The following is an 11,993-nucleotide window of genomic DNA, read 5'->3' on the forward strand; positions in this document are numbered from 1 at the left end:
AGGTCTGAAAAGGAATGAAAATACTTCAGCTTCTATAACCTATCTGAATGGATAGAGTTTAACTTCCTAACCTATCTGAATGGATAGAGTTTAGCTTCCTAACCTATCTGAATGGAATGGATAGAGTTTAGCTTCCTAACCTATCTGAATGGATAGAGGTTAGCTTCCTAACCTATCTGAATGGATAGAGGTTAGCTTCCTAACTTATCTGAATGGATAGAGGTTAGCTTCCTAACCTATCTGAATGGATAGAGGTTAGCTTCCTAACCTATCTGAATGGATAGAGGTTAGCTTCCTAACCTATCTGAATGGATAGAGGTTAGCTTCCTAACCTATCTGAATGGATAGAGGTTAGCTTCTATAACCTATCTGAATGGATAGAGGTTAGCTTCCTAACCTATCTGAATGGATAGAGGTTAGCTTCCATAACCTATCTGAATGGATAGAGGTTAGCTTCCATAACCTATCAGAATGGATAGAGGTTAGCTTCCTAACCTATCTGAATGGATAGAGGTTAGCTTCCTAACCTATCTGAATGGATAGAGGTTAGCTTCCTAACTTATCTGAATGGATAGAGGTTAGCTTCCATAACCTATCTGAATGGATAGAGGTTAGCTTCCTAACCTATCTGAATGGATAGAGGTTAGCTTCCTAACCTATCTGAATGGATAGAGGTTAGCTTCCTAACCTATCTGAATGGATAGAGGTTAGCTTCCTAACCTATCTGAATGGATAGAGGTTAGCTTCCATAACCTATCTGAATGGATAGAGGTTAGCTTCCATAACCTATCTGAATGGATAGAGGTTAGCTTCCTAACCTATCTGAATGGATAGAGTTTAGCTTCCTAACCTATCTGAATGGATAGAGGTTAGCTTCCTAACCTATCTGAATGGATAGAGGTTAGCTTCCTAACCTATCAGACTGTAAGGTGGAGCTATAATATATTACTATCTACTAACCGCTATCCAATTCCTTTGGATCCTATTCCCAGCCTAGGGAATAGGGGAGAATAGGCCAGCGGCTCTAATTAAGATTAGGCTAGGTGCTCTGCATTTGTGAACTGCAATAACTCAATTTCTGAATTGTAAACAGGTTAAATGGAACAGACCAAATCCCTTATCCCCTAAACAGGTTAGATGGAACAGACCAAATCCCTTATCCCCTAAACAGGTTAAATGGAACAGACCAAATCCCTTATCCCCTAAACAGGTTAAATGGAACAGACCAAATCCCTTATCCCCTAAACAGGTTAAATGGAACAGACCAAATCCCTTATCCCCTAAACAGGTTAAATGGAACAGACCAAATCCCTTATCCCCTAAACAGGTTAAATGGAACAGACCAAATCCCTTATCCCCTAAACAGGTTAAATGGAACATACCAAATCCCTTATCCCCTAAACAGGTTAAATGGAACATACCAAATCCCTTATCCCCTAAACAGGTTAGATGGAACACAGACAAGCAACAATCTTCTCTGCACATAGAGGTTCATCACACGCCGTCCTGTAGTGTCAGCAGAGGAAGAGCCGAGGTGACAGCGATAACTTGGCCCAGAATCGGTCTCCTCCAGCAGGTGGCGTTTATTTGCTAGTGTAACAGTATAACTTTACGTCGTCCCCTCGCCCCGACACGGGCGCGAACCAGGGACCCTCTGCACACATCAACAACTGACACCCACGAAGCGTCGTTACCCATCGCTCCACAAAAGCCGCGGCCCTTGCAGAGCAAGGGGCAACCCTACTTAAGTCTCAGAGCAAGTGACGTAACTGATTGAAATGCTAGTAGCGCCTACCCGCTAACTAGCTAGCCATTTCACATCCGTTACACTAGCTAGGAAGAAATGTAATGGTTAATTTGCTACGTGTGTTTTTTGTTGTTGTTGAGCGAATAGAAGTTTCGTGATGTTTAGGTTGTTGTCAGTGTGCTGATATAAGTAGGAGACGTGGCATCCCAGCAACTTTGCGAAACCCCACTTTATATCGGAGTTGTGCCTGGTCATCACTGGTTAACATAGCCACAAAGGCATAAACCCGGGCTATTTCGAAAATGTATCTTCTTAAAATGTGATTTTTTATCATAACCCTAACCTCACTGCTAATCTTATGCCGAACCCTAACCTTAAATGAAAACCCAAAAGCACATTTTTGTTTACGGTATTTTTTATGATATAGACAATTTGGACTTGTGGATGTGGTAACTAGTGGAAACCGTTGTGCCTGTTGTTCACACGCGTATCTGCCCTTTCATTGGATATAATGGTCCCACGTGATCTTGCTTCCTCCCGACTGCCTTCCATTTTTGAATACATTTATTTTCATTGTTAGAGGGGCCACTGCAGTATCTGGTCAATATAATGGATAATCTGTGGTGTAGGCTAGGTGTACTTGGCTAACTCAGTGATGCCCTCTAGTGATGATAAAGAAATCTACAAGATAGAGACAGATTACACAGACCCACAAATAATTCTAAAACAAATCCAATTTTGATAAACTCCCATATCTACTGGGTGAAATACCACAGTGTGACATCACAGCAGCAATATTTGTGACCTGTTGCCACAAGAAAAGGGCAACCAGTGAAGAACAAACACCATTGTAAATACAACTTATATTTATTTTTATTCCTTTCCCTTTTCTACTTAAACTATTTGCACATCATTACAACACTGCACACAGACATAATATGACATTTGAAATGTCTTTATTCTTTTGGAACCTAATGTAGGTGTAATGTTTACTGTTCATTTGTATTGTTTATTTAACTTTTCTTTATTATCTATTTCACTTGCTTTGGCAATGTTATCATATGTTTTCCATGCCAATAAAGCCGCTTAGAATTAAATATTATTCTAAAGCCGTGCACTAGTCTAGTTTTACATGATGTGATTGGCTCAGCGCCTCTTAGCCGCGCCCTAATATTTCTCTCGTCTCTCATTGGCCGAATCTTGTGACTGTCATACAGAATATTGAAACGAGGAAATGGGCAGTGGTAGTTGGGTTGTCACTAGTTACCACAGCCACAAAGTGGTACACTCCGCTTATTTCTACAATTATATTCTTAAAAATTTGATTTTAAACCTAACCCAAATCTTAAACACACTGCTAACCGTATGACAATCCCAAACCTTCAATTAAGACCAAAAATAATAATTTTGGTTTTTATGAATTTTTCCGAAAGGGAATTTTGGCTTTGTGGCTTTAGTAACTAGTAAAAAGCTGGTTGTTGTCGTTAGCTAACTAGCTGCGGAGGCTACAACAACATATCAACCTAGCTATGTGTTTACTTACGACAGCTCTCAACGTTTAGTCAGGTAACGTTTTTTATACGAGTTTAAATGTGTGTCTTGTATGTTCATTTGTACGGTATGTTTGGTAAATGTAATGCTAGCTAGCCATCAATACAGAGGTTTTGCTCTAGCTAACGTTAGCTACATCTGTGATTCTACCAAAAAGACTCGAGTGGAGAAAAACCTTTCTCCTAACTAGCTTGCTACTACAATACATATTTCGTTTAGAGCTTTCCCCCAGAGCCTTCCTATCAGTTGTGGATCTTCTCTTCAAGGCAGGGTGGGGGTAGTTGGATGTAGACAGGGTCGCATGACTCCAACTGCGTCTGGAGTTCTATCCTTTCTACATATCTCTGCTCACCCTCTCTCTTTCTTATCTCACATTGCTCTCAATCCTTCAAATTGTGTCCCTCACTCTCAATCCCTTTCATTCTGTCCCTCTTTCTCTAGTGCCCATAGAGCAGTGTCAGGCTACCAGTCCACGCTGTTTTAACTCTCCTCCCTGGCTCCCATCCTCTCTCTCTCTCTCTCGCTCCTCCCTGGCTCCCATCCTCTCTCTCTCTCTCTCTCGCTCCTCCCTGGCTCCCATCCTCGCTCTCTCTCTCTCTCCTCCCTGGCTCCCATCCTCGCTCTCTCTCTCTCTCTCTCGCTCCTCCCTGGCTCCCATCCTCACTCTCTCTCTCCTCCCTGGCTCCCATCCTCACTCTCTCTCTCTTCCCTGGCTCCCATCCTCTCTCTCTCTCTCTCTCTCTCTCTCTCTCTCTCCTCCCTGGCTCCCATCCTCGCTCTCTCTTTCTCTCCTCCCTGGCTCCCATCCTCGCTCTCTCTCTCTTTCTCTCCTCCCTGGCTCCCATCCTCGCTCTCTCTCTCTCTCTCTCCTCCCTGGCTCCCATCCTCGCTCTCTCACTCTCTCTCTCCTCCCTGGCTCCCATCCTCTCTCTCTCTCTCTCCTCCCTGGCTCCCATCCTCTCTCTCTCTCTCTCCTCCCTGGCTCCCATCCTCTCTCTCTCTCTCTCCTCCCTGGCTCCCATCCTCTCTCTCTCTCTCTCCTCCCTGGCTCCCATCCTCACTCTTTCTCTCTCTCTCCTCCCTAGCTCCCCCCCCCATGAAGAGGTGTTGTGGAGAAGGAGGTGTCAGGCTACCAGTCCACGCTGTTTTAACTCTCCTCCCTGGCTCCCATCCTCGCTCTCGCTCTCTCTCTCTTTCTCTCCTCCCTGGCTCCCATCCTCGCTCTCTCACTCTCTCTCTCCTCCCTGGCTCCCATCCTCTCTCTCTCTCTCCTCCCTGGCTCCCATCCTCTCTCTCTCTCTCCTCCCTGGCTCCCATCCTCTCTCTCTCTCTCTCTCTCCTCCCTGGCTCCCATCCTCACTCTTTCTCTCTCTCTCCTCCCTAGCTCCCCCCCCCCCATGAAGAGGTGTTGTGGAGATGGAGGTGTCAGGCTACCAGTCCAAGCTGCTGTGTGAGCTCAATGAGCAGCGGAAGAGAGATTTCTTCTGTGACTGCAGTATAGTCGTGGAGGGGCGGGTCTTCAAGGCCCATCGCAACGTCCTATTCGCCGGCAGCGGCTACTTCCGCGCCCTATTGGTCCACTACCTACAGGCGAGTCGTTTATGAAGTTTACATAGTACAGACACATAGTTAATGAGCCTGTGTATTGTGAAAGAGAGATTGATAATGGCTATAGTAACAGTTGCCAATGACACTCCTGTTTAAAAAAATAAATAAAATGGAAAATATACTTGTAACTTTTATGTAGTTGTGTAAACTCTGTTCTAGTTTAATAGCCTGTTTACAGTACACCTTACTACCTGGAATCTCTCCACCAACCCTCCTCAGGACAGAGGTCAGCACCACAGCACGGCCTCTCTGGACATCGTGACGGCCGAGGCCTTCTCCTTCATCCTGGACTTCCTGTACTCGGGCCGACTGGACCTGCGCAGCGAGAACGTCATCGAGGTGATGTCAGCGGCCAGCTATCTCCAGATGACTGACGTGGTCTCCTTCTGTAAAGGCTACATCCGCTCCTCTCTGGAAATCTGTAATAGGGAGAAAGAGGAGAGAGAGGGTCCGGCTGACAGTGGAACACCAGCCATGCCACCTCCCTCTTCCAGAGCCTCTGTACCTGTACCGTCGTTGTCACTAGACGGAGATGGAGTTACTCATGTAAGTTTAGCGCCCTCCCCTTCCACTGTCACAGACCCCCCATCCTCAGCAGCAGCCCTCCCCAGGGTCCCCACGCCCCCCGGCCCTAGCAGAGACTCTGAGAGCGACTGCAGCTCCAGAGGGGAGTTCCCGTCTCATATTATTGGGGGCCTGACCCCCCACGGACACGGGGAACATCTGATGAACCCCCTTTCCCCCTCAACTTCTGGGTTGACCTTAGAGCTGGTGCGCCCCAAGATCGAGTATGACCCTGATGACGAGCCTGAGGAAGGGTCCCCTGATACCAAAGACCTGCCGTTGTTTATGGTACCCTCCCTTCACCACCACCACATCCATGAAAGACTGGCATCCTCCAGCCCTTCCCCCAACAACGAGCGCTCCTCCCTGGGCTTCGGGGGCTGCCACGCCAGGCAGTTCATGGATGTGCTGTTGAGAGGTGGCTCCAGCCCCCACAGGGACAGAGGGGAGCAGGGCCAGATGTTTGCCCAGGGAATGGGCCTCTGGGGTGGGGGAGGAAGGGTGGATGAGGGACTGGGGATGGGTGGTTCCTCTATTATGGAGATACAGAGCGACTGGTACGGAGAGGACACAGGTAATTAGTTTTAACTCTATACGGCGTGATATGAAACTTTACTTTCATCTTGTTACTTCCTAAATATGCAGTTTTTTCTTACCACTTTCAGGCTTAGACTTTTAGGGGTTTCTTTCTACTTTCAAGTAGAGGTCGACCGATTATGATTTTTCAACGCCGATACCGATACCGATTATTTGAGGACCAAAAAAATCCGATACCGATTAATCGGACGTTTTTTATTTATTTATTTGTAATAATAACAATTACAACAATAGTGAATGAACACTTCTTTTAAATTAATATAATACATCAATAAAATCAATTTAGTCTCAAATAAATAATGAAACATGTTCAATTTGGTTTAAATAATGCAAAAACAAAGTGGTTGGAGAAGAAAGTAAAAGTGCAATATGTGCCATGTAAGAAAGCTAACGTTTAAGTTCCTTGCTCAGAACATGAGAACATATGAAAGCTGGTGGTTTTAACATGAGTCTTCAATATTCCCAGGTAAGAAGTTTTAGGTTGTAGTTATTATAGGAATTATAGGACTATTTCTCTCTATACCATTTGTATTTCATATACCTTTGACTATTGGATGTTCTTATAGGCACTTTAGTATTGCCAGTGTAACAGTATAGCTTCCATCCCTCTCCTCGCCGCTACCTGGGCTCGAACAAGGAACACATCGACAACAGCCACCCTCGAAGCAGCGTTACCCATGCAGAGCAAGGGGAACAACCACTCCAAGTCTCAGAGCGAGTGACGTTTGAAACGCTATTAGTGCACACCCCGCTAACTAGCTAGCCATTTCACATCGGTTACACCAGCCTGATCTCGGGAGTTGATAGGCTTGAATTCATAAACAGCTCAATGCTTGAAGCACAGCGACGAGCTGCTGGCAAAACGCACGAAAGTCCTGTTTGAATGAATGCTTACGAGCCTGCTGGTGCCTACCATCGATCAGTCAGACTGCTCTATCAAATCATAGACTTAATTATAACACAATAACACACAGAAATACGAGCCTTTGGTCATTAATATGGTCGAATCCGGAAACTATCATTTCGAAAACAAAAAGTTTATTATTATCGCATATACCCTGACTCTGCATGCAATGAACGCAAGAGAAGTGACACAATTTCACCTGGTTAATATTGCCTGCTACCTGGATTTCTTTTAGCTAAATATGCAGGTTTAAAAATATATACTTCTGTGTATTGATTTTAAGAAAGGCATTGATGTTTATGGTTAGGTACACGTTACAGCAACGACAGTCCTTTTTTGCGAATGCCACCGCATCGATTATATGCAACGCAGGACACGCTAGATAAACTAGTAATATCATCAACCATGTGTAGTTATAACTAGTGATTATGATTGATTGATTGTTTTTTTTAAGATAAGTTTAATGCTAGCTAGCAAATTACCTTAGCTTACTGCATTCGCGTAACAGGCGGGCTCCTCGTGGAGTGCAATGTAAAGCAGGTGGTTAGAGCGTTGGACTAGTTAACTGTAAGGTTGCAAGATTGAATCCCCCGAGCTGACAAGGTAAAAATCTATCGTTTTGCCCCTGAACAAGGCAGTTAACTCACTGTTCCTTGGCTGTCATTGAAAATAAGAACGTGTTCTTAACTGACTTGCCTAGTTAAATAAAGGTTTGGAAAAAAAAAAAAAAAACGTCCAAATCGGTGTCCAAAAATACCGATTTCTGATTATGAAAACTTGAAATCGGCCCTAATTAACCGTCCCTAATTAACCGTCCCTAATTAACCGTCCCTAATTAACCGGCCCTAATTAACCGGCCCTAATTAACCGGCCCTAATTAATCGGTCAACCTCTACTTTCAAGTATATTTGCTTTAAAACAAAATTACCATATAACATTGACTAAAGGACTAAATCATTGATCAATGCTGCCCCCTGCAGGAGATGTCTTGGTGGTGTCGGTTTGTACTGTATATCGATTGATTCATTGTTTTAATTGACTTTCCTCCCCTGCAGGAGATGGCTTGTTAGTGCCGGTGAAGCTCCACAAGTGTCCGTTCTGCCCGTACACTGCCAAGCAGAAGGGCATCCTGAAGAGACACATCCGCTGTCACACTGGAGAGAGACCCTTCCCCTGTGAGACGTGTGGAAAGAGGTTCACACGTCAGGAACACCTCCGCAGCCACTCACTCAGCGTAAGAGAGAGAGAGCGTAAGAGAGAGAGAGCGTAAGAGAGAGAGAGCGTAAGAGAGAGAGAGCGTAAGAGAGAGAGAGTGTGAGAAGAGAGAGAGTGTGAGAGAGAGAGAGAGTGTGAGAGAGAGAGAGAGTGTGAGAGTGAGAGTGTGAGAGTGAGAGAGAGTGTGAGAGAGAGTGTGAGAGAGAGTGAGAGAGAGTGTGAGAGAGAGTGTGAGAGAGAGTGTGAGAGAGAGTGTGAGAGAGAGAGTGTGAGAGAGAGAGAGAGAGAGTGTGAGAGAGAGAGAGAGTGAGAGAGAGAGAGAGAGTGTGAGAGAGAGAGAGAGAGAGAGAGAGAGAGAGAGAGAGAGAGAGAGAGAGAGAGAGAGAGAGAGAGAGAGAGAGAGAGAGAGAGAGAGAGAGAGAGAGAGAGAGAGAGAGAGAGAGAGAGAGAGAGAGAGAGAGAGAGAGAGCGTTTGTCTCTATCAATAATTTACTTCAGCCATAACCAGACAAATATGTAGCCACACTAAAATCATTAGAATCTGTTGATTAGGTCTGACCATCTCTCTGTCTGACCATCTGTTGATTAGGTCTGACCATCTGTTGATTAGGTCTGACCATCTGTTGATTAGGTCTGACCATCTTTCTGTCTTATCATCTGTTGATTAGGTCTGACCATCTCTCTGACCATCTGTTGTTTAGGTCTAACCATCTCTCTGTCTGACCATCTGTTGATTAGGTCTGACCATCTGTTGATTAGGTCTGACCATCTTTCTGTCTGACCATCTGTTGTTTAGGTCTCACCATCGCTCTGTCTGACCATCTTTCTGTCTGACCATCTGTTGATTAGGTCTGACCATCTTTCTGTCTGACCATCTGTTGATTAGGTCTGACCATCTCTCTGTCTGACCATCTGTTGTTTAGGTCTGACCATCTCTCTGTCTGTCTGTCACTGTGGGTGTCTGTTTGCATGCCATTGGGTTCTTCATAATGAGGAAGCAGACCATCATCATCGTTATGTCTGTGTCTATCAGCCTGGTCCCTCTGTGTTCTGTAGTCTGTCTCTCTCAGCCTGGTCCCTCTGTGTTCTGTAGTCTGTCTCTCTCAGCCTGGTCCCTCTGTGTTCTGTAGTCTCTCTCTCTCAGCCTGGTCCCTCTGTGTTCTGTAGTCTGTCTCTCTCAGCCTGGTCCCTCTGTGTTCTGTAGTCTGTCTCTCTCAGCCTGGTCCCTCTGTGTTCTGTAGTCTGTCTCTCTCAGCCTGGTCCCTCTGTGTTCTGTAGTCTCTCTCTCTCAGCCTGGTCCCTCTGTGTTCTGTAGTCTGTCTCTCTCAGCCTGGTCCCTCTGTGTTCTTTAGTCTGTCTCTCTCAGCCTGGTCCCTCTGTAGTCTGGCTCTCTCAGCATGGTCCCTCTGTGTTCTGTAGTCTCTCTCTCTCAGCCTGGTCCCTCTGTGTTCTGTATTCTGTCTCTCTCAGCCTGGTCCCTCTGTGTTCTGTAGTCTGTCTCTCTCAGCCTGGTCCCTCTGTGTTCTGTAGTCTGTCTCGCTCAGCCTGGTCCCTCTGTGTTCTGTATTCTGTCTCTCTCACACTGGTCCCTCTGTGTTCTGTAGTCTGTCTCTTTCAGCCTGGTCCCTCTGTGTTCTGTAGTCTCTCTCTCTCAGCCTGGTCCCTCTGTGTTCTGTATTCTCTCTCTCTCAGCCTGGTCCCTCTGTGTTCTGTATTCTGTCTCTCTCAGCCTGGTCCCTCTGTGTTCTGTAGTCTGTCTCGCTCAGCCTGGTCCCTCTGTGTTCTGTAGTCTGTCTCGCTCAGCCTGGTCCCTCTGTGTTCTGTGGTCTGTCTCTCTCAGCCTGATCCCTCTGTGTTCTGTAGTCTGTCTCTCTCAGCCTGGTCCCTCTGTGTTCTGTAGTCTGTCTCTCTCAGCCTGATCCCTCTGTGTTCTGTAGTCTCTCTCTCTCAGCCTGGTCCCTCTGTGTTCTGTAGTCTCTCTCTCTCAGCCTGGTCCCTCTGTGTTCTGTAGTCTGTGTGTTCTGTAGTCTGTGTGTTCTGTAGTCTGTGTGTTCTGTAGTCTCTGTGTTCTGTAGTCTGTGTGTTCTGTAGTCTGTGTGTGTTGATGAGCATGTTAACATGTGTTTGTCTGTTTCCACCCAGGTGCACCGCTCCAGTTGGCCCGTGGTATGTAAGGGGTGCAGACGAAGTTTCACTGGAGCCCTGTCCCACGGACTCAAACGCTTCGGCCTGTGTGACAACTGTACCCGTGTTACGACCACGGGCCACGACGACTCACCTCCCGCCCACATCAACCTCGACGGCCAACCAGAGGCCATGGAACGCGGGGACGGAGACAGTGATTGGCCCGTCTTCATGGATGATGCTGATGACATGGAGGCCGGGGGAGGGATTATAGAAGTGGGGGAGAAGGGGAAACCACACAGATGAGTGTCAGAGATCCCATCCACAGTGGACATGAAGGAGAGGAGACAAAGAAAGGAAGAATTGAACTTTAGGATTAAAACTGGGTCCGGTGTTTCCCTCTGTCTCCTCCCAGTGGTTTAAGAAGGGAACAATACGAGACAGAGTTCCATGTCAACCTTGTCTTGGCTACTGTTATGATCAAGAGATGGTTCTGAACTGGAGTGAATTATGTTTAGCACGACCATTAGAGGATCGTGTTGTCCCGGGGAGGAAGGCGTCGCGTTGTCCCGGGGAGGAAGGCGTCGTGTTGTCCCGGAGAGGAGGACGTCGCGTTGTCCCGGGGGGATAAAGACGTCGTGTTGTCCCGGGGAGGAAGATGTCGTGTTGTCCCGGAGAGGAGGACGTCGCGTTGTCCCGGGGGGATAAAGACGTCGCGTTGTCCCGGGGAGGAAGGCGTCGCGTTGTCCCGGGGAGGAAGGCGTCGCGTTGTCCCGGGGAGGAAGGCGTCGCGTTGTCCCGGGGAGGAAGGCGTCGCGTTGTCCCGGGGAGGAAGGCGTCGCGTTGTCCCGGGGAGGAGGACGTCGCGTTGTCCCGGGGAGGAGGACGTCGCGTTGTCCCGGGGAGGAAGGCGTCGCGTTGTCCCGGGGAGGAGGACGTCGCGTTGTCTCGGGAAGGAGGACGTCGCGTTGTCCCGGGGAGGAAGGACGTCGCGTTGTCCCGGGGAGGAGGACGTCGCGTTGTCCCGGGGAGGAAGGACGTCGCGTTGTCCCGGGGAGGAAGGCGTCGCGTTGTCCCGGGGAGGAAGGCGTCGCGTTGTCCCGGGGAGGAAGGCGTCGCGTTGTCCCGGGGAGGAGGACGTCGCGTTGTCCCGGGGAGGAGGACGTCGCGTTGTCCCGGGGAGGAGGACGTCGCGTTGTCCCGGGGAGGAGGACGTCGCGTTGTCCCGGGGAGGAAGGCGTCGCGTTGTCCCGGGGAGGAAGGCGTCGCGTTGTCCCGGGGAGGAGGACGTCGCGTTGTCCCGGGGAGGAAGGCGTCGCGTTGTCCCGGGGAGGAGGACGTCGCGTTGTCCCGGGGAGGAGGACGTCGCGTTGTCCCGGGGAGGAGGACGTCGCGTTGTCCCGGGGAGGAGGACGTCGCGTTGTCCCGGGGAGGAGGACGTCGCGTTGTCCCGGGGAGGAGGACGTCGCGTTGTCCCGGGGAGGAGGACGTCGCGTTGTCCCGGGGAGGAGGACGTCGCGTTGTCCCGGGGAGGAGGACGTCGCGTTGTCCCGGGGAGGAAGGCGTCGCGTTGTCCCGGGGAGGAGGACGTCGCGTTGTCCCGGGGAGGAAGACGTTTCTTCTAGTGTACTCGGTCATGGTGGCACAATGCACCTGGTGATTTATGCCATAGCAGTCTGAAAT

The 11,993-nt window shown here is 48.3% G+C and overlaps 1 protein-coding gene across 1 annotated transcript; it reads left to right on the plus strand.

Annotated features, from left to right (window-relative positions):
- Positions 1 to 2,888: 2,888 nt before the first annotated feature.
- Positions 2,889 to 11,261, plus strand: LOC139555335 (zinc finger and BTB domain-containing protein 8B-like). The gene is made up of 5 exons (XM_071369051.1): positions 2,889 to 3,313; positions 4,683 to 4,888; positions 5,126 to 6,044; positions 8,027 to 8,205; positions 10,329 to 11,261. The coding sequence occupies exons 2-5, from the start codon at positions 4,715 to 4,717 to the stop codon at positions 10,614 to 10,616; spliced, it is 1,560 nt and encodes a 519-aa protein (XP_071225152.1). The 5' UTR covers positions 2,889 to 3,313; positions 4,683 to 4,714; the 3' UTR covers positions 10,617 to 11,261.
- Positions 11,262 to 11,993: the final 732 nt, after the last annotated feature.

Source organism: Salvelinus alpinus, chromosome 26, assembly GCF_045679555.1.
Source record: "Salvelinus alpinus chromosome 26, SLU_Salpinus.1, whole genome shotgun sequence".
NCBI lineage: Eukaryota > Metazoa > Chordata > Actinopteri > Salmoniformes > Salmonidae > Salvelinus > Salvelinus alpinus.

Excerpts from the sequence above, each read along its gene's own strand:
- LOC139555335 (XM_071369051.1), top strand. The coding sequence starts at position 4,715 with ATGGAGGTGTCAGGCTACCAGTCCAAGCTGCTGTGTGAGCTCAATGAG. Across the intron at positions 4,889-5,125 it reads TATTGGTCCACTACCTACAG|GACAGAGGTCAGCACCACAG; the intron begins GCGAGTCGTTTA and ends AACCCTCCTCAG. Across the intron at positions 8,206-10,328 it reads TCCGCAGCCACTCACTCAGC|GTGCACCGCTCCAGTTGGCC; the intron begins GTAAGAGAGAGA and ends GTTTCCACCCAG.